The sequence below is a fragment of the Castor canadensis genome, chromosome 17 (genome assembly GCF_047511655.1).
Source record: "Castor canadensis chromosome 17, mCasCan1.hap1v2, whole genome shotgun sequence".
NCBI lineage: Eukaryota > Metazoa > Chordata > Mammalia > Rodentia > Castoridae > Castor > Castor canadensis.
The window spans coordinates 17,372,000-17,398,484 of NC_133402.1; the positions used below are offsets into that span (position 1 = coordinate 17,372,000).

The following is a 26,485-nucleotide window of genomic DNA, read 5'->3' on the forward strand; positions in this document are numbered from 1 at the left end:
TGACAATGAGACCCTATTCAGAAAATAGCAAGCAAAAAGGTTGGGAGCGTGGATCAAGAAGTAGAGAGCCTGCCTAGCGAGTGTGAGGCCCTGAGTTCAAACCCCAGTATTTTTTGAGCTGACAAACTTGCAGAAGTGATAGACATCCAATAGGAAAGGAACTCTGAATTTTCTGTTAGCCTAAATTAATTGTACAAAGGGGTTTCATTTTGATAATTCCATCTATCCATATTTTGAACTTTGAATTTGGATCTTTTCCTTGGCTAGGGATCTCACTGCCTGCTCCCTGTGGGCCACCATTTCAAGGGTGGACATCCAGGGTTCTTAATGCACCGTGACTGGGCTAAGATGTTCTCTAGGTTAGGCGTCCGTTGGGAGGTCACCCCATTGTAGGTTGGGGATCGTCCCATCGTAAGTTGGGAGATCATCCCATTGTAAGTCGAAAGGACAGAGAAAGAAATTCTGAAAGGGCAGAGGTGAGATGTCTCTTCCCTTGTTTACAACAGAGACAGTTAAGCCTCTTACTTTAGTTTGCATTTTCTGTGAAAGGTGTTTCTCCGCTCAGTCGTGCTAAGGTGTATGTCGTGAGAATGAGTTCTATGGGTGCAGGCTGTGTTGACACTTCACGCGAAATGTGTGAGGCGAGGGAGGATACGCATGTGTGAGACTGCGTGGTGTTGAGTGGAATGCCTCACGCCCACACCGGTCAGTGGTTGGGGAGATAAAAGGGACACACCCGCAGACTCAGGCAGGCTTAATTTCCACCCACACTCCACTTTTCGTATGCCATAAGGTTTACGGACTACAGTTCCCAGGATGCCTCGCTCCTCCGCCAAAAAAAAAAAAAAAAAAAAAAAAAAAGGAAGACGTGTCTCTCGAATGGGCGGGGCCGTACCGAATCTAAACCATCGCTGATTGCACTGAAGGCATTGGAATCTTTGGCGCCTTTGCTTCAGTGGAGAGTGCGTGATGGGCTGGTACGAGGACCAATGAGAAGGCGGAAAGGCGGATCTAGAGTGTGTGGGCGGGAAGAGGTGCTGACTAGCAGGCTGCTTGTCCAATGAGAGGCAGAGGGCCGGGCGAAGAGCGTAGAGGCGAGTTTGTGTCACGGCTGAGGGTGTGCTATGGCGGAACCGGTGAGGAGACGCGGTCGGAGGCCCCGAGGCGGCGGGGCCGGCCGCGGGGCTCGGGGAGCCCGGGGCGGTCGGGGCCGGCGTCCCCGAATCCAGCGGTCTCCAGCCCGGCGCACTCTGGACTCAGTGCTTGTGGACTTGATCAGCGACAGCGAAGAGGATATCGTGGAGGTTGCCGCGGCGCGCGGTGCCGCGGACCCGGTAGCGGTCCCGGTAGCGGTCCCGGTAGCGGTCCCGGTAGCGGTCCCAGTAGCGGTCCCGCCCCCGGAGCCTCCTTTGCGGGCCGCACGCCGGCACGACAGCGACAGTGACAGCGAAGGGTCAGACCCGCGGACCGTGGTCAGGCGGCGGCGGCGGCTGCTGCTGGATCCGGGGGAAGCGCCGGTGGTTCCAGTGTACTCGGGGAAGGTGCAGCCCGGTCCCGGGAGGGCGAGCACGGAAGGCCAAGGCCTTGGGCCTCGGCGATGGGGCGGGGGGGAGGGGTGCCGCGGTCTGGACCTTACTTTGGGGGGTTGGTGGAGGTAGAGACGCTGGGCTCCCGGGGCACCTGCAGGTTGGGAGGCCATGGGGTTTGGGGTATATTGGAAGTGTGGCGCTCCCTGGTCTGTGGTCTTGGGGCACAGGGAGGCCGAGGGCTGGGGTGATGAGGACTCAGAGGGCCCAGAAGAACCTGACGTTAGGATTTGGGCCACGTTGCTAAGGAAGCCAGGACGGTGGGCTGTTTATTTGGGGACTGGGGTCCATGAGGATTCAGAAAGGCATGGGGGCTCCAAGAGGTCCTTAGGGAAAGGGAAAGGGAGTGGGGCAAAGAGGCTACAATTTGGGCTCCTGAGTCCCCCAGAGAGGACCGTGGTGTCTTCATCCTTAGGAGACGATGTCAGGGAAGAACCATTCACAGTTTTCTTTGGGTCCTGGGAAGACTTGGGACTAACCCTTTTTGTCTTTGCAGGTACAAAGCAGCCTCAACCTTATCCCAGATGACACACCCCTCTTGAAACTCTACCCAGAAGGTGCGGAAGAAGGTAAGGGAAGGTTTTCAGGGAGAGGAGCCCAGCATTTCTTTTCTCAGACTTGGAGTTCACATTCTTGCAAGCACTGGACCACTGAATATTCACAGCCCTCAACTCTCCTGAGATTTGGGAAGGGCATGGGAGAGGAGACCCCTGTGTCCTACCTCAGGCACTGGTCCTGAAAGGAGCTAAATTGTTAACCAGAAGGCACAGGAGCCAATTTCGAAGTGCTATCCAGCCCCCCGCTCCCAGCTCTAACAGGCAGGAGAGTGAGTTAATACACAGATTTTTATACACCACTCCCAGCTATTCTGCTTCTGTAACCTTGGTGGGGGCAGAGGATGGAGAGGTGTTGAGAATCTCTGACATCTCATTACATCTGCAGCAAGTTCCCTGGGAACACTCTGGAGCCAGCAGGGTGTTCTTTGAATTTAAACAGGGCTTCCCAGCCTTTGTCCTCCCCCGCAGTGATGTGATTCTTGCAAACCTTTTGCAAAGGGCGGTGAATAGGAATCAAGTCTATGAAGACCTTGTACAAAGAGTTCCATATGGTGAAGGAAGCTGGTAGACTGATTAAGAGCACACACACGCCAAGCACTGATGGCTCACACCTGTAATCCCAGCTACTCAAGAGGCAGAAGGATTGTGGTTCGAAGCCAGCCCGGGCAAATAATTCTCGAGACCCTATCTCGAAAAACCTTTCACAAAAATAGGGTTGGTGGAGTGGCTCAAGGTGAAGGCTCTAAGTTAAAGCCCTAGTAACTCAAGCAAAAAAAAAAAAAAGCATATACAGGAGCCATCATCTGGTCAGCTCTATCTATCCCTTGATAGCTGTGTCACCTCGAGCAAGTTATTTAACCTCTCCTTGCTCAATTTCCTCATGAGGGAAATGGGAGTAATTATGGACCTATGTCAAAGAATTTTGGTGAGAATTATTTAAAGGGAATATGCAGAGCTCCGTTTCTTAGCAACATGTGTAGTTTAGGACAGTATCTGAAATATGGAAGTGCTGCGGAAAAAGTACCTCTGTCCTAGCTGTTCAAAATGTGGGCCCAGCCATGTAGGCCATCCCGTGAGAGCTTGTTAGAAACAGAAGCTCATGCCTTTGGCAGCTGCCATATTTAGCTCGGACAGAATTTCCCAAACTCAGCATTACTGACATTTTGGACTGGAAAATTCTTTGTGGTGGGGGTTGTCTGGACATTGTAGAAAGTTTAACAGCCTCCTGACCTCTAAATGCCAGTAGCACACCCCAACTTACTCCCCCTTTGCATTGTGACAGCCAAAATTACCTCCAGATATTGCCACAGGTCCTCTGGGAGGCAGAATTGTTCCTGGTTGAGAACCACTGATCTAGGGGTTATTATCACTGCTTCTTTTGCATAGTATTGTTATTAATTTAGCAATGCTGGGAATTGAACAGCAGGGCATGTCCATGTTAGGCAAGTCCCTACCACTGAGCTACATCCGTACTTGGATAGGATTTTATGGCTTATAGTGATATATATATATATTTTAGTATTTTTTGGTGCTGGATATTGAACCAAGGCCCTTGCCCATAATAAGCACATGCTCTACCACTGAGATACATCCCCAGCCTTAGGATTATCTTTTATTAGTAGCAAGCAAATGGGGGAAAGTTTTTTATACTAGTAATCTTGCTTTTTATTCAAAATTTAGTTAAACCGGATGTGGTGGCACACATCTGTAATCCCAGCTGCATGGTAGACAGACAGGAGGATCACAAGTTCAATTTAGGGGGTCTCTGTCTCAAAATAAGTGAAAAAGGGCCGAGGATGTTAGCTCAATGGTAGAGCACTTGCCTGGCATGACTGAGACACTGGGTTCCATCCCACAAAAAAAAAAAAAAGACTAGAGGTGTGGCTCAGGCAGTAGAGTGCCTGCTTTGTGAGCGCAAAGGCCTGAGTTCAAGCTCCAGCCCCACTGAAATAAATAAATTTTAAAAAATAATAAAAAGAAAGAAATTTAAGTTAAAACGAGTAATTTAGCCAGGTACCAGTGGCTCACACCTGTAATCCTAGCTACTCAGGAAGCAGAAATCAGGAAGATCTTGGTTCAAAGCCGGGCTTGAAAATACCAAATACAAAAAGGGCTCGTGGAGTGACTCAAGCAGTAGAGTGCCTGCCTAGCAAGCATGAGGTCCTGAGTTCAAATCCCAGTACTGCAAAAAAGAAAAATTTAATTAATTTAAAAAAGTAATTTAAAGAAAGATATTAACATGGTCCTCTGTGTGTCTGGGGGCTCTGTAGGTATCCTTTCTCAGGCCCTTATATTTTTTTCTTTCTTTATTTTTTTTGGTGATTCTGGGGCTAGAACCTAATGTTCCCTCTTACTAGGCAAGGAGTCTACCACTGAGTTTCACCGCTAGCCCTCTGCCCCTCACCTCCCTTTTATGAGACAGTGTCAGACTTGGTTCCCTGGGTGACAGAGTGGCTCAAGTGGTACACTGCCTGCCTAGCAAGCATGAGGCCAAATTGAAACCCCAGTACCACCAAACAAAAACAAAAACAAACCCTCGAATTCTGATGCCTCAGTTAGTTAAGTACTGGGATTGCAGGCATAGCCACCATGGTGGCTTTGTAAGGTTCTCCTTTTCCTCCTTTTTTTTTTTTTGGTGGTACTGTGGTTTTAACTCAGGGCCTCATGCTTGCCAGGCAGGCACTCTATTACTTGAGCCATGTCCCCAGGCCTCCTTGGACCTTGGTATTACTGGAGCTTGAATTCAGGGCCTTGAGCTTGCTAGCAGGTGTTCTACTTCCTGAGCCACTCCACCAGCCCTTTTTTGTGTTGGGTATTTTTGAGATAGGGTATTGCCAACTATTTGCTGGGGTGGCTTTGAACTGCAATCCTCCTCATCTCTGCCTCCTGAGCAGCTAGGATTGTAGGCATGAGCCATTGGTGCCCAGTCCTTGGACCCTTCTTAAAGCCTCTGGCTTGTTTCTTCTTGGTCTCCACTATCCTCTCTTGGCTAATTCTTTCCACTTTTTCCTCCTTTGCCCCCCAGAGGCAGAAATGGCAGAGTCTAGCAGTCTTCACCCCGAGGATCCCCCATTACCAGGCTCTCCCTGGAAGAAGAAGCTGAGGAGTAAGGATGAGAATGAAGAGAAGAAAAAGGAGGTGTTTCTGTGAGTGAGGCTGGGGCACTTGGGCCCTGGGAACAGGAAGGGAGTTGGAGAGGTAAACTCAGGCAGGCAGGAAGCTTGGGTGGCTCTTGAAAGCATAAGGAGAAGGGCTGGAAGGAACTAAGGTGGGGAATGATAGTATTGGGGTAAGAGGTGGCCTACTTCAGAGGATGACACAGAACCTTTCAGCTCATCCAGGGGAATGGAATCTGAGACAGGGTAATGCAGGGATTTAGTTCAAAGGGTATAGGTCAAATTTGACTAGCTATCTTCTCCTTGTCTTATCTTTCCTAATCTGTACAATGGGGATAACCATGGCACCTGTGCCAGAGAATTACTTAGTAGATGAAGAGTAGTCAGTGCTTGGTATCTGTAGAATGTTATTGGACATCTGCCTGGAAAATGACTTATCTTAAAATGAGGCATATTTGAGTTATGTAAATATAAAAATGATGTTCCAGATTATCTGTCCCTTACCTATCCTGTCTTCCAGTGAAGCGGATGTTATTGGGAGGTGCTTCCTCTTGATTCTCCTGCTCCCCCTGTGGTTTCTGGGGGTTCACAGCCATGAGGAGAAGTGTGGGGCTGGAGTATCTCCTTTATCTCCATTCTGTTCCTTTCTTCCCCATACAGGATTCAGGACACCTCTCCTTCACCCCCACCTCCACCAAGGACTAAAAGCAGAAAGCATACTCGGGCACTCCAGAAGTTAAGGTGCCAGGGCTGTAGACTCCAGCTGGGGTGGAGGGTGTCAGTTTGGAAAGGTGACCAACCTCAGCTGACCCACTGTCCTATCTGTACCCCAGGGAGGTGAACAAACGCCTCCGGGACCTCCGATCCTGTCTGAGCCCCAAGCAGCGCCAGGGTCAAGACCACCAGAACCAAGATGATGAGGTGGTCCTGCTTGAGGGGCCCGTCCTGCCAGAGAGCCCTAGGCTCTTCCCGCTCAAAATCCGGTGCCGGGCTGACCTGGTCAGATTGCCTATCAGAATGGTAAGTGCCTGGGAGCTGGCGGGAGAAGGACCAGGAGCTGCCTGTAGAGAGACTGGAGCCCAACAAGGGTATACTGGCGAGAGGTGCAGCACCTTCCTCCTTGTCCTGTTCTCTAGCTGCCTATCACTCCGTCATCCCTCCAAGCCTTTTTATTTGCTGTCTGTATTTTCCCTCGTGTTTTTTCCTTGTTGTTCTCCCCCTTTCTGCCTACTCTTCAGAGCTCCACTTAATGCATTGGTCTGCTGCAAAGCTTTTTTAGGGTGTGTGTCTCCAGGCTGTGTCCCTTCCTTCTTTCCTCCCAGGGGTCTGTGCTTCATCCTTGTGCTTGCTCTCACTGCATTGGACACAGCAGCTGCCACTCAGTCTCCCTGAGTACACCAGCTTTCTGGAAAAGGCTGATATTTGTATAGGGATATTCAATACCAAGAATGATAACAGAACCTGTTATCCCTGTGAGAACCGTGTGGGCTGGAGGAGTGGCTTGAGTGGTAGAGCTCCTGTTTGCAAGTGCGAAGCCCTGAGTTCAAACCCCAGTCCCACTAAGAAAAAAAAAGAGAGAGAACCATGCATAGGTCAAGCAGTTAATCCTTTGGTTGCAAACTGGCAGTCTGCAGTCTTATCAACTGTGCATCTGCTTACTTTGCTCTGTAGAGTGTTTTAAACATATATATGAAAAACTGAGGGGCGTGGCTAAGTAGTTGTGGACTTGCCTATCACGTGTGAGGCTCTGGATTCCACCTCCAGGACTGCGGAAAAAAAAAAAAAAAAAGAATTTGTTGCCAAACTTTGCAATGGGTGATTTCATACAAAAGCTGGGCTTAAAAATAGGAAGCAGTAGTCACACTGACCCATATTTCTACATGGTACCAGTCAGCTGGAGTGTGTAAGGGCTAGCCTGTTTAACTGGGGCGTGCAATTCATTTACTATAATCCTCACTTCCCCTTTTTTTTCTCCTAACTCTTGGCTGATTCATTGCTTTGTGCTACTTGCCTGGAGCTCTTGCTGAGCTCTTGCTTGCCAGGTAAATATGGTGAAACTCGCAGCTGAGGAATTCAGCAAGTAGCCCAGGCCAGAACCTTGTGTTTGGGGTGGTGATGTTAGGGTGGGGGTGGGGAGGAAAATTTCGAGGCTGGAAGACCTTCTTGGCTTCTTGTTTCCCTCCCTAGTCGGAGCCCCTTCAGAGTGTTGTGGACCACATGGCTGCCCGTCTCAGGGTGTCCCCAAGCAGGATCCTCTTGCTCTTTGGAGAGACAGAGCTATCTCCTACAGCCACTCCCAGAACCCTAAAGCTTGGAGTGGCTGACATCATTGGTGAGTGAAAGGCAAGGAAGAGGGACCTTCAGGAGAGGGGACATGGGGAAAGCTCCAGAGCAGGCCTTGCTTCCAGCTCACCACTTCCTCCTGTCTTCCTAATTTTGCCTCTCACAGACTGTGTGGTGCTAAGAAGTTCTTCAGAGGCTACAGAGACATCCCAACAGCTCCAGCTCTGGGTGCAAGGGAAGGAGAAACACCAGAAGCTAGAGATCTCTCTGTCTCGAGTGAGTGAGAAATAGCTGTCCATACCTCCTACCCCAACCACACCCACCTGTCCTCTGCAGGTTCTCTTGTTAGTTGACAGGACAGATTCTACCTACTTCTGACTTGTTATAGACAGTGCTCTTCATATTCATGGGAGTTCACCTAGCCTAGGTAATGGAGACAGCCTATTAATCAACTTCCTTCCCCATCTGTGGGGAGCCTCTGCTCTAGTCTGTATGTCCCCTCTGTTTTCTCACTCCTTCATTGTGCAGAGAGGAGCATTGTATAGTAACCAATAAGACCTGATAGAATAATAATTAAAGCTACACTTTTTTTTTGCATTGCTGGGGGCTTGAACTCAGGGCTTACACCTTGAGCCATTCTACCATCCTTTTTTTTGTGATGGGTTTTTTCGAGATAGGATCTCGAGAACTATTTGCCCAGGCTGGCTTTGAACCACAATCCTCCTAAATAGCTAGGATTACAGATTTGCACCAGTGGTGCCTAGCCACACTTTTTTGTGTGTGTTGCTGGGAATTGACCCAGACTGTACATCGTAAGCAGGTGCTCTACCATTAAGTGACACCCAAAGCCCAAAACCACGATTATAAGTGCCAGTCCCCTGTACTGAGGATATTTACTTACTTTCTGTTCAGGATATTACTTAGTTTCACAGTAATCTTATGTGGGAAAACATGGTGGTTACCATCAGTTAACAAATAAGGAAACCAAGATCTAGAGAGGCGAAATTAAGCTCCATTAGTTTCTTATGGCAGCCATAACAAAATTGCTTCATCTGGGGTTTGCCTCTTTTTTTTTTTTTTTTTTTGGTAGTACTGGGGTTTGAACTCAGAGCTTTGCATTTGCTAGGCATGCACTCTACTGCTTGAGTCATGCTTCCAGCCCTTTGGTACTGGTTATTTTGGAGATAGGATTTTACTTTTTGCCCTAGGCTGACCTGGACTACAATCCTATTTCATACTAACCTTCCCTGTTGAGATGGGTGTTTCATGAAGTTTTTTTTGCCTGGACTGGCCTGGAACTTTGCTCCTTCTGATCTTAGCCTCCTGTGTAGCTTAGGATGATAGGCACATGCCACTACGCCCAGCTATTGATTGAGATGGAGGTCTCATAAACTTTTTGCCCCAGCTGGCCCTGAACTGCGATCTTCGTGACTTCAGCCTCCCAAGTAGCTGAGGTTACAAGTATGAACCACTTTCACTTGGCTTGGGGTTTGCCTTCTAAGGTTTCAGTTACTTATGGAAATGTGATCTGAAAATATTACATGGAAAATTCCAGAACTAAACAATGAATAAGTTTTAAATTATGCATCATTCTGAGTAGTGTAATGAAATCTTGCACCATTCTGTAACTAGCCCACTCTGTCCCTCCCAGGATGTGACTCATCCCTTTGTCCAGGGTATCTACACTATATGGACTACCTACACTTTAGTCAGTAGCTGTCGGTGTTCCAGTAACCTTGTTTTACTTAATAGTGGCCTCAATGCACAAGAGTAGTAGTGCTGACAATTTGGATATGTCAAAAAACAAAACAACAAAACAAACCTGTGAAGTGCTCCCTTTTTTTAGTAGTGGGGATGGAACCCAGGGCATTGCCCATGCTAGGCAAGTGCTCTATCATTGAACTCATACCAGCTCCTTTTATTTTTAAGATTATGCTTCTTTTTTTTTCCATTAATGTTTTTATTAGGATATGTTTGTTGTACAGAATTCTTTTTTTTTTCTTTTGTGGTACTGTTCACCTTGAGCCACTCCGCCAGCCCCTGTTTTTTTATGTAAAGATAGGATTTTTCAAGATAGGGTCTTGCGAACTATTTTCCCCGGCTGGCTTCAAACTGTGATCCTCCTGATCGCTGCCTCCTGAATAGCTAGGAGTACAGGCCTGAGCCACTGGCTCCCGGCTGTACAAATTTCTTTTAAGTGAACAGACAAAAATTCTTAATAAGAAAAAAATCTTACGCTGAAGTTGTAATATCTACTACATAATATGGTATTTTGAGAGAGATGGCAACAGACACAGCCACAAAACTTTTATTACAACATATTGTTAATATTATTCTAATTTTATTATTAGGTATTAATTTCCTACTGCACCTAATTTGTAAATTAAACTATCATAAGTATGTATGTACAGGAAACAAGCATAGTGCATATAGGGTTTGGTATGATGGGTGATTTCAGGCATCCACTGGGGGTTTTGGAACGTATCCCCTTGGGGACTGCTATACCACAGTGGATGGCTTAAAACAACAGAAATCTATTCTCTCATAGTTCTGGAGGCCAGATGTCTGAAATCAGGTGTGAGCAGGACTGTGTTCCCTCTGAGGCTCTGGGGAGAATCCTTCCTTTCTTCTAGCTTCTGGTGGTAACTGGAGTTCCTCAGCTTGCAGCTGCTTCACCTAACCTCTGCTATCACGTGGCATTCTCCCATTGTCTTTCTGGTCCTCTATTTTCTCTTGTGAAGACAACTCATCCTGGATTAGTAGCCATCCTAGTCATATATAACCTCATCTTAACTTGATTACATCTGCAAAGGCCCTAAATTCAAGTAAGATCCCACTCTTCACTTACCCTGGGTTAGGACTACAAGGTGTCTTTTTGGGGGGACACAGTTCAACCCATAACACTTGTCTAAGGTCATGCATTTAATAAGTGGGGGAGACTGGCTCCCAGTTCAGATCATTCTCACTTTAGGATCTGGGCTCTCTTACGGTCTCTGCCTCCATTTCGTAGGTTAGGTGATTAAGGCATGGAGAATTTGCCTAACCCAGAACCTGCAGTGTCAAGTCATGGATTCTGGTCTCTACTCTGCCTGAGGAAATGCCTCCCAGAGGAAGGAAAGGACCTGTCTCAGTTCCCAGAGAGGAGCTGGCTGTGCCGGCTTCTTGCCTCCCCGTCTTGTGCTCTTTATCCTCTGTCCCATGTTCTCCGTTCATCCCTACGGGGTCTCTCCTACCCCTCCTTTCACATTTTTACATCTATGTTTTTGTCTCCACCCAGGATTCTCCTCTCAAGACCCTCATGTCGCACTATGAGGAGGCTATGGGACTCTCTGGACACAAGCTTTCCTTCTTCTTTGATGGGACAAAGCTTTCAGGCAAGGAGCTGCCAGCTGATCTGGGCATGGAATCTGGGGACCTCATCGAGGTCTGGGGCTGAAGCTCTACTCCATGTTTGGAAGACTTGGGAAGAATGTCTCCTGTTTTTTTGCCCCGCAAGGGCTAACAGAAACTAAACAACAGAAACAAAATCAAACAGTGATCTTTTGGCCCTATCTCCTATTGACTCTGGTCTCAAGCTGTTAACTGGTAGTTGTGTGGTGATTGTTGCTGCCCTGGGTGGCCTGTGGGTCCATGCACATGTGCTGAGTTTTTGGAGCCCCTGGGACAAGAGAAAGAATCTTCTTACCTCTACCCTTTGACTTCCATCGTTGATCACCCTTTGCTTCCTTGAAATGTCTGTTCTGAGAAACTCTGCCCATATTTAAAGAGTTATTGGGAATACATGAGGGTTGGGAATGGGCTTTGAGGCCTGGGATTTATGCCACACCAAACACCAGTAGTGGCCTTGAGGCTGGGAGTTCAGTTTGCTTGAGGTGCATGTACTGGCAGGACTCCTTGGTATGTAGGAAATAAACGAGCACACGCACATGGGCTGTAACTTAAGCATAGGCCATCGAGCCGGATAACAGTAGTGGAGGGTCAGCCCTGCTGTCTCCCCTTAAGACTCTTCATAGCCATCCTCTGGTACACATTTCTGCTGTATACATTTAAGCCACACCTGCACATTCAGTTGTTTTTTTTTTGCTTTTGTTTTTGGCTCTTGAGAATATAGTCCCAGGCAAGGACTTTAAGGTTTTACGGGTTTTTCTCCTTTCTTCATACCATCCCCTCCTGTCAGCACCCCAACTAATCTTTGTTGCACATCTTTGATTATGAATGTCCTTACAGTGTTTTATGAGTGAATATGCTTTTGCTTTGTGTCTGTGGTATTGCGTGATCGATCTTACTGTTCTCACTGAGTGTGTGTGAAGATCCAGCCCTGCCTGTTGCTCCTTCTAGGTCTCTGGTTCCTCTTACCTGCCGCGTGGTGCTCCACAGTGGCATCAGGTGGATTTTACTCACACGTTGCCTTAAGGGGGATACCTGAGTGCTTCAAGCTCCTCAGCACCTTTTTCTGTGTTCCCTCTGGGCCTGTGTAGACAGTGCTCTAGCATCCTTACCCAAGAAGGGATTATGGGTCATACAGTGAATTTTTCTGGCTTTCCAGATTTTCTTTGGAGTGCAGATTGACCTCCCACTTGGGGCTTTCCTTTTTTATCCTCAGCAGCACTTGCTATTGCCCAGCTTTCCAGTTTTGCCAGTTTGATAAGTAAAAAGTGCCACCATGCTTTAATGTACATTCATCTGGTCACCATTAATTTGGTGAATTCTTTCACATACCTGTGCACCTTTCTGGTTTCTCTTTGAGCTGATCATTTTTTCATGGAACTTCTTTTTTTGTGTGTTTCTTCATTCTGAAGAGTTGCTGATAAGACCCCAGACCTTCGCAAATAACTCAGAATAGCACTTTGTGAGCTAGGGGATCCTGTCCTGAACAGTCTTCATTTTAATGTTTTAATGGTTTTTTTTTTTTTGACAAGTTAGCTTTTAATATAAAGTTTGCAGCTTTTTGATTTCTTATTTAAAACTAGTTAAGATGTTTTTATTTTCTTGTTGGCTCACTAGTTTTTCCTTTCATAGTGAGGCCTGAAAATGGGGTAAAGTCCAATGAGTGGCCGCTGGTATGTTGACTGGTGGCTGTTCTGAGTGGCCAAACCCTGGTTCACACTGGTTGATGCCAGGGTGTACTGGTTGCTATTGGACTTCACTTTTGTACTATTTGAAATGCACCTTTTTTTCGGAGACCAAGTTTTATTTTTTAAAGCATATAATAAGCAATTTTCTCAGCTTTGTCTACTAAAAAGGCCATTATCCTCCCACTAATATGTGGTATAATTTTGCAAAAGTTTGTTAATCCCTTAGGAAAAAAATTTTTCCTTTGAATTTTGTAACATTTAAATGATCTATGATATGGTATAGCACTCCATTTTTTCAGATCTTTTATGTCCATCTTTAAGTTTGAGCATATTAAAATTATGTATTCAGTCTCAACAGAATAAATGGGAATACATTCAACTTGTGTGTAGATTTCTGTTTTTGTGGCCCTCATATGATTCCACTAAGAGCCTTGTGACAGAGACTACTACTTATTCCCTGACATCTGTGCTTCCTCCTCCAGGTTAACAGACCTCATTGCTTTTTGTGATGTACACAGACACTCAGAATAAAGACAGTAATATGGCTCTACAAAGCTGCACCTGTAGATTCAACCAAGCATGGGTTGAAAATATTTGGGAAAAGGCATGATGGTGCACCCCTGTAATCCCAGCACGCAGGAGACTGAGGCAGGAGAATGGCAAGTTTGACATCAGTCTGGACTACATAGTGAGACCCCATTCTTAAAAAAACAAAAGTTGGGTGTAGTCAATCTGTAGAACACCTGCTGAGCAAGCTGGAGGCCCTGGGTTCAAACCCCAGTACTGCTAAAATAAATAAACAGGAAGAAAAAAGTGAATGAATTAGGGAAAAATTACATCTATACTGAAAAATATAGTATAACTATTTACATAGCATTTACATCTTATTATGTGTTAGGAGTAATTGAGATGCGACCCAGTGCCAATTCAGGCTTCTGGAATGCAAGTGGAAGAGGGGTGCCATGTCCAAGAAGTTTCCACAGGGTAGTGTGTGCCTGTCTTCTTCACTTGCTTCCTGCCTGCTGACAGAAAGTGGAGCAGTCCTGACTCTAGGTGACCTTCAGAATTGTAGGCACAGGGAGGACAAGGAGACAAAGAGCTTGTCTCAGCCTCCATGCACTGACCTGTGGTCTTTTACACAAAAGAGGGAACTTTGTCTTGTTTACATCACCACTATAGGATTTCTGTCACTTGTAACCAAGCCAGTTCTTTAACCCCAAGATGTGGCTATTGCAAACAGTTTGCGTGTGTGCGTGTGCGTGTGCGTGTGCGTGTGTGCGCGCTACTTGGGTTTGAACTCCGCCTCACGCTTGCTAGGCAGGCACTCTACCGCTTGAGTCACGCCTCCAGCCCTTGCAAGAAGTATTGTAGTGATCCCTGTTGGTACCCATGAGATTGCCCTTAGAGTTTTATATACAAGAATGGAATCACAGGTCACTAGTTGATAACCCAAGGGGCTGACCATTAGCAAATGCTGGAAGGTTCCAGTTTCCTCCTGTTTTCTCTAGCAGTTAATTTGGGGAGGGTGTGGGAAAGACTATTCAGTGTAAAAGGATTTGCATTTCTATGACAGGATCTGACCCTCCCCAGGTCTCAAAGACTTTTGGGAGGTAGTTTAAAATTCTCTTGATTAGAGACCTTCAAAACTTTCTTTTCTCTATAGTATTTTTATTCACGTGGGGTGGGAGGGACCTGGGGCCTCATGGAGGTGTCCTTGCTCTATCAGTCCTCCAGGGGCTCAGGAAAAGGTGTCTTTGAACTTCTTTGCTTTCTTCTGAATGTCTGAAAACAATTCCAGTCTTGGTAAAAGTTTTGGTGTGTTTGTGTGGTCAATGGCTGTTGGAGTCTTATCCACCAGGGTGTTTCCAAACTCCTTCAGATTATCCGAGAGGTTCTTGAACTTGCTAGAGAGATCTGGAACTGCTGCCTGGGCTTGGACCAGGCCTTCCATGCACAGGACCATGCACCACCAGGACCAGGAGCAACAGGAAGAGCCTTACTGTGGTTGGAGGAGCACCCTGGATCTGTGACAGGTCCATGGGGCAGGACAGCTTAGGTTTCAAAACTTCAATGAGCACATATTCAGCACCTCCTGCCAAGCTTGGTGCTTTTCATCAGAACAACCCTAGGTGATAAGTGCCCCAGACCACACAGCTGCCAAGTGCAGCGTGAGGTATAAACACTTAACAGTGCACACAGGTCATCTAGGATCCTAGTGAAGAGGATGGAAATAAGCTACATAAATGTGTGTGAAGACAGCATAATGAAACCCACCAAACACTTGGAAAAACAGGAATATAATGCAGGGGGTGAACTTTTTCCAAATACACTGTATGTATGTATGGAATTATTACAATGAAATCCTTTGATATTGCTGATGTATGCTAATTCAAAAATACAAAATTTAAAAATGCAAGTGCTGCATTGGAAGCTCGGGAGTGGGGCCTGCAATGCCACATTTCTAACAAGCCAGGCTGCTGACCATAGTTGAAGTAGCAAGATACAATTCTGTTTTGCCTTTTTTCTATCTATCTTTAAAATCTCCCATCTTCTGCTACCTCCAACTCAAGAGTCAGCTCTTCCCTAGAACCTCTTGTGGGACTTCCGTGCGTCCTCTTTCATGAATCGCACCTGGGTATGGAATAGGGCTCTAGTTCCTCATACCTCCACCTGCGTGTCTTGCTCTCTTACTAGTCTGTGAACTCCCTGTGAACACTGTCTTGTTTTTCTCAAAAATCTCTAGCCCACTGTCCAGCGTCTAACATACAGTGTTTACCTAACAAAAGCTTGTTAGTGAATAAATTAGTTTCCTGCCTAATCCTACTACCACCCATTTCTTTGCTTGAAACAGAAAAGGTGTGTGTGGGGGTGGGTGTGTGTGTGTGTGCTGGGGATGGAACCCAGAACCTGTGCATGCTTGATAATTGCTCCACCACCAAGCCACACCCCCAGCCTATTAGGGTTTTTTTTGGAAGGACTGGGATTTGAACTCAGGGTTTCACACTTGCAAAGCAAGCGCTCTACAGCTTGAGTTCACAATTCAGTCCCCTCACTCATTCTCATCTGTCATCTTCCCTCAGTCACTCCACAATGGACTTAGCCTCACTGCACGCTTGCTCCTCACTCTGTCCCTCTCCATCCTACCGGGTTCAGCTGTCCACTGCCTGCACCCTGGGCTAGAGCTACAGGTCACTGTGCTTTCCCTGTGATCCGTCTGGTGTTTGGACATGTGCTGCAAGCAGGGTGGTTTTCTCCATTGTGAATCTAATTTGATTTATTTTTTAAGAAACAGGTTATCACTATGTGGCCCAGGCTGGCCTTGAATTCTTGTATCCATGTCATCCTCCAGCCTGTCTCCTGAGCAGCTGGGAATAAAGGTATACACCACCATGCCCAGCCTCTAGGTTTTCATATAAATGCAAGAATACAGTATGCAGACTTTTGTGTCTGGCTTCTTCCACTTTTTTTTTTTTTTTTTTTGGCAGTATTGGTGTTTGAATTCAGAGCCTTGCACTCGCTAGGCAAGGACTCTACTACTTGAGCCCACCCCCAGTCCTTTTTGCTTTAGTTATTTTTGGAATACCAGTCTCCCATTTTTGCTGGGGCAAGCCTGACCAGGGATCCTCCTATACCTCCAGCATAGCTGGGATCACAGGCACTGCCAGCACACCTAGCTTTTTGAGATGGGGGTCTCCCTTTTTCTCTAGGCAGGCCTTGAACCATTATCTTCCCTATCTCCACCTCACTAGTAGCTGGAATTACAGGTGTGAGCCAAATTGCCTGATCCCTTAACACAGTGTTCTTCAGATTTATTCGTGTTATATCCATAATTCCTTTTTTCTTTCAGATTTTCTTTTTTTTTTTTTAAAGACAGAGTCTTGTGTTGCTATGTGGCTCAGAGCACCTTCCTAGTTAAGTGCAAGACCCTGAATTCAAACTCTAGTATTATGGGAATCTCAAGCTGGAGATATGGGAACCTGAGGCAGTTTAGCAGGAAGCAATGTTTTATTGTTCTGGCACAGACTCAGCGGACTCGTGTCCAAAGGCTGAGTCCCGAGAACAAAGCGGGTCTCACCTTATATACCCTTGCAAGCAGGTTACAGAAGCAAAAAGCATGGTCTAAGCCCTATTTGGTTACATGCAATCCTTTAGGCTATTTTACCTGGGTGCTACGTGACTTTCTGCCCCACCCCCACCCCAGTGTTATTTGACCTTCTCCATGTTTGGATTTCATAGGTTTTATCTCTCTGCTATGCCATCCCTACCTCCCTGCTACTTTATCAGAACACAGGCCTGTCTGTTTCTCTTCTGGTCCTCCTCCCTACTACATTATAACCCCCTTTGATGCTCAGACCCACCTAGGGTTAAAGAGCATCATCTTGATTTAGGGGTTTATATTTCCATAGCATCATTACATGTGCAGCCGTTTTTCTTTCTGGCCTCCATAATAGTTCTGATAGACTGCAATACTATGGGAACCAGGCAGGACAATATTAAGCTCCCAGGACTAGGCCCATTGCCCCTACCAGGGTTTTGAATCCGGCTAAGGCAGAGAACCATCCTCCAAACAGGTCATTGGGATCCCATCCTCTCCAAGTCTGGACGGGCACATGGGCAAGCTTTCTCGTTCTGTCTGTGACTTCTTCTATGACCTTCCCTTCATCATCAATCTGAAAGCAGCAGTTGCTTAGGTTAAACTTTCCACAAACTCCTCCCTCAGAAGCCAGCAAATAGTCTAAAGCCAAGCTGTTCTGATAGATGGCATTGCTCATCTTAGTGCTTTGTTTTGCCAGCAAATTGAGGGCTCTTGCAGTTTCATTAGTATAATTTCAACAACCACCTGCAACCTGATGATGCAGTTGAGCATCATCAGTACTGGATGATTTGCTCAGGAGGCCATTCGTCATCTTTCCAATTGCTAATTTGTAAGGCATCCCATTTTTGTCTACTTAATCTTTCTTCATATATGGGGACTCCCAGTTTTTCACCTTGTCTAAGGGGAAGCAAGAGGAAGGATAGTCTGATTGAGCCTAGCACACAAGATCCAAACCAGCTGTCAGGTATCACCCTATATGCTTGCTTCCACAGGTCCCATATAGCCAACTGCGTGCCCACCAATCTGCTTGTGGTAAGATTGTCCCAAGCTTTCCGGGGATTAGAAAAGTTGGCCAGTGGGTGGGGCTGGGGTTCTGTGTGGTTTGGAGCTCCCCACCATTGGGTCTCTTGGGCAGTGTCATTGTAAAACTTTTGTCTTAAACAAGTTAAATCCCCCACTGAGATGGAGAATTGGCTTTCTGGGTGGGAGATAAAATAATTCCTGATGATGGAAGTTTTTAGGAGCCAGATGCCTTTCCTGTGTTTTGGGAAAGCAATCTCATTAAAAGGCTCCCATGGGTCCAGCTCCCTTGCTTCCCAAGGCCAATGGTCTCCCATGTGGTACCCCCCCCATCCCCCAGACATAGCATGAAGTGACATTCAGTGTCTGGGCTATAGACTCAGCCAATGAGAGGAACAAGTTTTTTGCCTTGCTAGAGATAGAAAATTCACTCCTCATCTCATAGAAGGAGTGAAAAACTTGGTATAAGGAACTTTCATGGGTATCGGTTACTAATTTGAGGTCCATCAGAGTCCCAGGGTCAAGGCCCTTTTTATCTATCCTTATAGTAATTACATATCCCCGTGTCCAATCCGATGGCTTAAGTACAGTGAAATTTATAGGGTCACAGGGGTGCAGTCAGGGGCAGCTGTCCTTTTGTGGAGGAGGGTCATGTGTTTTGCCCTTTGTCAGGTAGCCTGTGAGACACAACCCCAATAAGGGCAATAATAAGAGTCAAGAGTTGTCTCCCTGGCTCATATATGTACCGTTTGATGTATAGGCTCCTTCCCAAGCTAGGCCTATAACTCCATAGCCATAGCCTGTATCTCCACACCCACCTTGGTCTATGGCTGCACATGCATCAAAGAACATTAACACTGGTTTATCAGGGCTAAATACCTGGGTGTGGCTGACAAGGTTCCCAGGATTGCGGATGCTCCTGATCTCTAACCATTGCTCCTGAGAGCGGTAGGGGAGTTGAAGCAGATATGCTGATTACCATCGGGCACACTAAATAGGTGGTATGGTTTGAGTGCATGACCCGATGACAGAGCCTGCACAGGAAAGTCCTAGTGATACTTCCTGCCCGAGTGGTATGCATACACAGGTCACAGAATGAGGGTTCTGAGACCACGAAGGGAAACCAGAACAGTAACAATAAACAGTAATTATACATCCTGCCCAAAAAGAGGTAGAAGAAAGCTAGTCAGCAGGGGCAGTTTCCGCCGAGCATATGGCGAGGAGTAGGATGAGAACTACAGCAGCAGATACAGACAAGGGGTGACATGCATTACAGTAAAATAACTGGCATAGAAAACAGTCTGTTTATCCCATTGGATAGTTGATTCCTCAAGCTTCTGTCATGCATAGACTATTCAGTTTCCAGGGTGACTAGAGCAGGGCTGTTGTCCCATTGTCAGTGGTCCCCTGTTGTTTCCTGGGGAGTGGAGTCCTGCTGAGAAAAGGTGCTGATGTTCCGGAGGGTGATCTTACACAGCAAAGCCTGGTCAGGGATGCATTCCCACTCGAGAGAAGCTGGCTCGACTCCACTGTGGTAGATCTAAGGAGCAATCTCTGCCACTTTAACTACGGTGGGGGGTAGACAAAATGACAACCGAAGGGCCTCTCCAATGAGACTAGCGGTTGGACATTTCACTCCTTTACTCAGATGGCATCCCCTGGCCTGTAAGGGTGCATGGGAGTTGTCAGGCTGACAGGAAGTCTCTCCTGGACCCAGTCACTGATCTTTGAGAGAGTCAACCTGAGGGCCTGCATCTGTGGCTTCAAGGTGAAGTCACCTATTTCCCTAAATTCCCCCTATATGCCCTTGATTAAGGGGGATGGGCGCCCATAAAGAACTTCAAAGGGTGAGTGCCCTGTCTGCTTCCGGGACTAGACCTAATCCATAGTAACGCTATGGGTAGTAATTGATCCCACGTACATGGGTCTCCTGATACAGTTTTCCTAACTGTGATTTTAGGGGTCTAGTCATGTGCTCCACTTTTCCTGAACTCTGGGGGTGGTAGGTCATATGTAACTTCTGGGTGATCTCTTAAGCCCTTAGCCACCAACTGTACCACCTCTTCCACAAAGGCTGTCCCATTATCTGACCCAACTGACACAGGTATTCCAAACTAAGGGATGATTTCCTTTAACAGACATCTGCTCACCTTCTGGGCCTTTTCAATTCAAGCTTCCACCCATCCTGAGAAGGTACAAACAAACACCAAGAGATATTTGCATCATCAAACTCATGGCATCTTAGTGAAGGCCACAATCCAATTTTCAAGAGGAGTTCCACCAACACTCTGTGCCTGCGGAGTTGCTTTTAGCCCTCGTCTTGGTTATTTTTAGCATATAGGCTACATCTCTCACATACTATCTTACTTATGCTGGAGAGCCTGTGGACATAAAATTGTTGAGCCATGGTGGTCTCAAGGGCTGGTCACCCTGAATGAGTTCTTTTATGGAACTGCTTAAAAAATGTAGGGGCCAGTGACTCAGGTATGGCAATGTGAACATCAGCAAACTTCCACCATCCATTTGGTAGAAAATTTCCCTCCTCAGTCTTAAACCAAGCCTGTTCTTGTGGTGTGTACCATGGGTCCCATTCAGCTGAGGGGCATGGGAACAAGGCACCTGTCAGAACAGCTGGAGCTGGTCCCCTTGTGAGGGCCACTTGTTTGGCTTCTTTGTCAGCTTTCTGGTTTCCCTGGGCAATTGTTGCATCTCCCTCTGGTGCCCTCGGCAGTGTAGAACTGCCACCCATTTAGGAGCCCACACAGCATCTAGCAGTTCAAGGATTTCCTGCCCACACTTGATACTTTTTCCTCCCGAGTTAATGAGTCCCTCTCTTTATATAAGGCCCCATGAACATGAATGGTTGTGAAGGCATATTTAGAGTCAGTGTAAATGTTTACTCGTACTCCTGCAGTGAGCTGAAGTGCCTGAGTAAGGGCAACAAGTTCAGCTTTTTGTGCAGAAGTTTCAATTGACAGCAGGTGAGCCTTAATTACAGTCCAAAGTCACCACCACATAACCGGCAAAGCGAGCCGTACCAGACAAATGTCCAGACGGCTGATTGGCTGATCAGTTGGATCTGCCCAGCTCGAGAAAACCTCATCCATAACCACTAGGCAGTCATGCTCCGGGGGTCCTGAGTCAACTGGCAATAGAGTGACCAGGTTTGGAGTCCTAACAACCTCCATCTGGATGTGCAGGCTTTCACATAGCATACTCTGGTATTTGACCATCTGAGAGCTAGTCAGCCAATAATTCCCTTATACTCCGTGAGTGTCATGACTCGGGGGAACCAGGACAGTGAGTTCTTGCCCTAGGGTGAGCTTGTCTGCTTTTGTCACCAGGGTAGCAGTGGCTGCTAGGGCACACAAGCAAGGTGGCCAGCCTTGGGAAACAGCATCAAGTTGTTTTGAAAAGTAAGCTACCAGTTGGTGTGAGGAGCCTAGTAACCGAGTCAGGACCCCAATAGCTGTTCCCTTTTACTCATGGACATACAGGGAAAAGGGTGTCATCACATCCAGCAGGCCCAGAGCCAGGGGCATTTGTGAGTGCCTTCTTTATTTCTTTAAAGGCTTTTTCTTCTCCCTTCCCCATACTAAAGGCTCCTGTTCTCCCCCTTTGTGGCTTCATAGAGTGGTTTGGCCATGAGGGAGTAATTAGGGATCCAGATTTGGTAGAAACCTGTGGCTCCCCAAAACTCTTAATTTGCCAGTGGGTCTTAGGGGCTGGAATGGAACATACAGCTTGTTTCCTCTCAGGGCTGAGACTGCATTTCCTCTGGGACAGGTGAAAGCTGAAGTATTTGACAGTGTTTTGGCAAATCTGGGCCTTTTTCCTAGAGACTTTGTATCCTGCCTCACATAAAAAAGAAAGGAGAAAGTGTGTCCCTTCCATACAGTCCTCCCAAGTTGGTCCAGCCAGCAGGAGGTCATCTACGTACTGGAGGAGTGTGCAGCCATGCTGGTGAGCTGAGAAGGCTTTGAGGTCAGATGCCAAGGCAGTTCCAAAAACAGTAGGTGAATTTTTGAAACCTTGTGACAACCAAGTCCAGGTCAGTTGCCCCTTTTCCCCAGTATTGGGATTTTCCCATTGGAAGGCAAAAATAGGCTGGCTCTGTGGGACCAGGAGGATGCAGAAGAATGCATCTTTAAGATCTAGGCAGGTAAAAATCTTTGCCTTAGCTGGGACAAGGCCTAAAAGTGTGTATGGATTTGGGACTACAGGGTGCAATGTGACAGTTACTGAATTTACTGCCTGCAGGTCCTGGAGTGGCCTAAAATCCTCAGTCCCTGATTTCTGGACTGGTAGTAAGGGGGTGTTCCAGGATGACTGACAAGATCAGAGAATCCTATATTTTAAAAGTCTGTCACAGCATCTTTGAATTCTGACCTGGGCCTTGCGAGGTATGAAGTACTATTTTTGGCTGACTAGGGTGGCTCCTGGCTTTAGTTCCACCACTACTGGGGGCACATTTTGGGCCAGACGTGGGGGGTTATATTTAGCCCATACACCTGGAATTTTGAAGGGAGACTCAGGAATCTCAAGAGGCCTCCCTTCAGGGGCATAGAGCCGCCATTTCTCTTCTTGTGTAGCTGTGAGGATTAGAGTCTTTGTCTCAGGTCCTCTCGACTTTAAGGCTGCTGTACCATCTGAATCAAAAGTTATCTGTGCTCTCTCTTTGCTTAGCAAGTCCCTGCCCAGTAGGCCCACAGGACAATTAGGGAGATTAAAGAATTCATGCCTTACTTCATGACTCCCAAGTTTGCATTGTCTAGCCATTAAGAAGGGGCAGCAGACCAGTCCCCTATAGCCCCAATAATAGTAGTATGCTTGTTGGAAAGAGAACCCACTATTGGGTCACAGCCGAATGTTCACCGCCTGTGTCCACCATGAGGTCAGTGGGAAGGCCCCCCATTTTCATTTGGACCATAGGCTCCTGGAGGCCCAATAGAATGGAACCTAGTCCTCCTCATAGCCTTCCAGGCCTGCTAGACCAATGTTTTCCTCCCAGGGGCTGGCTGGCTTCCCTGTGGGTGGACTGATATTTTCCTTTGGTGACCTGGCCTCTGCCTCTAGTCTGTGGGGCCTTTTGGGAGTCCCTGGCCCATTGGGGACATTTATTCTTTTAATGCCCTTCCTGATGACAGTAGGCACAGTGGTTTCGCCCTAGCTCCTCCCTAGGGTGGGGATGTCCTGGGGATGTTTTTTGTGGCCTTCAGGGATTGCCTATACCTCTGCCTGGATTAGCTTGCTGGGGCCCACCTGACTGTCTGGCAAGAGCTGCTGCAAGGAGGTTCACTTTCCTTTTTACTTTCCTATCGGCTTCCCACTTAGTCTTCTGATCTTGATTGACAAAAACTTTTGTGGCCACCTCCAGAAGCTGGCTAAAGTTCCTTCCAGCAAATCCCTCCATTTTCTGTAATTGTTGCCCTAGTCCTGGCCAACAAAAGTGGCATTGATCATCCACTGGCTTTCAGTGGCTTCTGGGTCAAAGGGGGTGTACATATAGAAGGCCTCACACAAACACGTATAAAACTGGCTGGGACTCTCATCTGGCCCTTGGAGGACTTCTGATGTTTTGCTCATGTTCATAGACTTTTCCCTTCCTTCCTTCATGCCTCCCAGTAATGTCTCCTGATATTGTTTAAGTTCCTGGTAATCTTGGCTATTGTTGGGGTCCCAATGGAGGTCTTCCTCGGGGAAGTAGACCTGAGCATATACTTGGGCATTTAGAGTGCCTTTAGGGGCATGATCTTCTAGCCACTTAAAGCTGCCAATGTTATACAGCTTCTCTCTTCAGTATTAAATAGAGCCAGGAGAAGCTGTCGACAGTCTGTCCAGGTGGGTTTGTGAGTCTGGATAATAAACTGCGTCAAATCAATCAGAGCCTGAGGCTTTTCCGTGAAGGAGGGGGTATGATGTTTCTAGTTGAGGAGGTCTGTGGTGGTAAAGGGCTGATAGACAAATACCCATCCTCCTCCTTGTATTTGGCCTTCCTGGTCATAATACATGGGGCTCAGGGCATCCCTCAGGGGCATCTTCAGGGCAGCAGGAGGCTGAGGAGAGGAGGGGGCCTTCACAGAGACTGGTTAGATGCTCTTGATTGAATAGGGGATGTGGGGTGAGCACTGGTGGATTCGGAGTGTGTATGGAGTCTATAGGACTCAGGGGGTTTAGAGGAACAGAGGCCCCCAAGGCTTCCAAACCAGATTTTACAGGTGTGACTGTCCCTTGAGTTTCCCCATCCAGTGTCAGAGGTGGGGGTGCAGAAGTGGGCACTGGTGGCAGAGGTGGATAGAGTGGCACATAGGGTGGTGGTACCTCCTCTCAAAAGAGCCAGTACAGGCTCTTTTGCTTTTTCTCTACACTTGGAAGCTGCGGCCACCCTAGCTACCATAATCCTACAGGCCTCTTCCAGGTAAGGCCTTAGACATGTTGGCTGGCTGAGGACTGCATCCTGCCAGCATTCAATATAGGGAAATTGTTCTTGGTTCCCAAGCCTTCCTACAATTACCCTGTAAACTTCATTAACCACAGTTTTATCCAGTAACCCTTCCAGGGGCCACCCTACACCAAGAGCAGGCCAATCTACTTCACAAAGGGCCCTAAGCTTTTTAGAAGTTAACTTTACTCCATAGTCTCTATTAAATCCCTTTTTAAAGTTTTTAACCCTACACTCCAAGGGAGTGTTTTTACTCTGATTTCCATCCATTACCAGATGGCAAGACAGACACAGAGGGGGAGGGGTTTTGGAGGAGAGGTAAAGGGGGGCCCTCTTCTCCAACACACAAGGGAGGACAATACATGCCCCTTATCAGTGACCTGGAACTGGTTGCTGGGTCAGGAAATGCATCTACATAGGGTCCTCACTTGCTTTGTTCATCTCCAGCTGCTCCCCTTGTGCAAATTTAGGCATCTCTTGGCTGTAGTGAGTCCATATAAACCCTGGACCAAGGCCCTGTTAGGGCTCACCTTTGACATATGAGTTCACCACGGACACGCGCATTGGGACTCCACACTCACTTTGCAGCTGGGCTGCGTTTTAGGCTTGCACTTTCACACACTTTAACACAGTACAGTACTTCCGCTCCCTGTACCTGGGAGATGTGGTTTTACCCCAAGAGGTGGTTACTAGGGTGTCTCATTGGGAGTGGATCAGTCTACCCTTCTGCCTCCTGAGGCGGGCCTGAATTCGAATGCAAGTTCTTACCAGTCTGACAAGTGGTGCTCCTCTCCCCTCAGTGGTTCCTGCCCCTCACTGGGTTCCACTGTGCGTCCAGCACCTGCACCCCGACTTGCTGGGAGGACAAGTCCCACCTCCCAATCAAGCTGTCCGTTGGTGCCTGGTGGGATCACTTCTCCCAGCCATCTGGGGGCACAACCAGCAACAGGGGAGATGAAAAAAAACACGGTTTCTGCAATCCCAGCCACAAGCTCCCAAGAAATGTTGCAGGAATCTCAAGCTGAGATAGGGGACACTGAGGCAGTTTAGCAGAAAGCAATGTTTTATTGTGCCGGCACAGACTCGGAGGACTCGTGTCCAAAGGCCGAGCCCCAAGAACAAAGGGATCTCACCTTACATATTCTTGCAAGCAGGGTACAGAAGCAAAAAGCAGGGTCTAACCCATATATGGTTACATGCAATCCTATAGGCTACTTTACCTTGATGCTATGTGACCTTCTCCTCATTTGGATTTCTTAGGTTTTATCTTTTTGCTATGCCATCCCTACCTCCCTATTTTATCAGAACACAGGCCTGTGTTCCCTGCTACACTAGTACCACCAAAACAAAACAAAGACAGTCTGTGTAGCCCAGGCTGGCCTTAAACTCAAGATCCTCCCACTTTCACCTCCCAAGTGCTAGGATTACAGGCCTGCACCACCACACCCAGCTCCTAATTTCTTTTTATTGCTAAGTAGTAATCCATTGTATGAATACACTATTCACCCATGATGGATTTTTTAGGGGGGCTATTATGAGTAATGCTTCTTTGGACGTCCATATACAAGTTTTTGTTTGGAGACAGGATTTCCCATATAGTACAGGTTGGCCTGGAACTGAAGATGTGCCTCCCTCTGGCTGGGATTGCAGAAGTGAAACACCATGCCCAGTTGGAAGAGAGATCGTGAAGCTGCATTTTCATAGAACCATAATAGTATTTACTTAGATGTAGCTTGGAAATTATGAGAATTACTCCAAGCTACCCTTCAGTGCCCAGCTCTGGTCTGTGCCTCCGCTAAACGCAGAGCCCCGCCTGCCTCACGTGCGGCCACAAGAGGGCGCAGGAGCTCCGGTCCCGTGAACCCAAGGGAAAGCCGCTTCCTTCACTGGGTAGTTCAGTGTCCACAGTGAAATCTCCGGGAAAAGGGGAGCCCGCCGCTGCTCGCCTGTCCATTCCATGTTTACTGAGCTTGCACGAAGCCGCTGACCGGATGCTGGACAGCGACTGCCGAAGGCGAGAGCTGGGAACCGGCAGTTCTAGAGATAGCTATTTCCAGAACCTTCGCAGATCCCATTATCTTATTTGATTACAAGAGATCTGTCAAGCGGATGTTCCAGAAAAGGCAGCCGAGATTCGCCCTTAGGGCTGCGAGTGGCAGCCGCATCAAGCAGCGGGGTTGCCATGGAGCCCGCGGAGTTCGCTGAGGCTTCAACTCTGGTTACCCCGGCGACCATCCGGCGGTCACGTGACGCAGGAGGGCTACAGCTATCCTCCGGGCTTCCGTAGTCGGGCGGTGGTCACGTGGCGAG

General features: G+C 47.4%; 1 protein-coding gene across 1 annotated transcript; it reads left to right on the forward strand.

Annotated features, from left to right (window-relative positions):
* Nucleotides 1–1,085: 1,085 nt before the first annotated feature.
* Nucleotides 1,086–12,996, forward strand: Nfatc2ip (nuclear factor of activated T cells 2 interacting protein). Its single transcript, XM_020158050.2, has 8 exons — nucleotides 1,086–1,541; nucleotides 2,083–2,155; nucleotides 5,169–5,289; nucleotides 5,920–6,000; nucleotides 6,093–6,279; nucleotides 7,447–7,591; nucleotides 7,709–7,818; nucleotides 10,820–12,996. Exons 1-8 carry the CDS (start codon nucleotides 1,125–1,127, stop codon nucleotides 10,976–10,978), a joined length of 1,293 nt encoding a protein of 430 aa, XP_020013639.2. The 5' UTR covers nucleotides 1,086–1,124; the 3' UTR covers nucleotides 10,979–12,996.
* Nucleotides 12,997–26,485: the final 13,489 nt, after the last annotated feature.

What these genes read in the sequence shown, in the direction of transcription:
- Nfatc2ip (XM_020158050.2), top strand. Translation starts at nt 1,125, where the DNA reads ATGGCGGAACCGGTGAGGAGACGCGGTCGGAGGCCCCGAGGCGGCGGG. An exon ending in CCCAGAAGGTGCGGAAGAAG is followed by an intron (nt 2,156 to 5,168) that starts GTAAGGGAAGGT and finishes TTTGCCCCCCAG; the next exon opens with AGGCAGAAATGGCAGAGTCT. An exon ending in TAGAGATCTCTCTGTCTCGA is followed by an intron (nt 7,819 to 10,819) that starts GTGAGTGAGAAA and finishes GTCTCCACCCAG; the next exon opens with GATTCTCCTCTCAAGACCCT.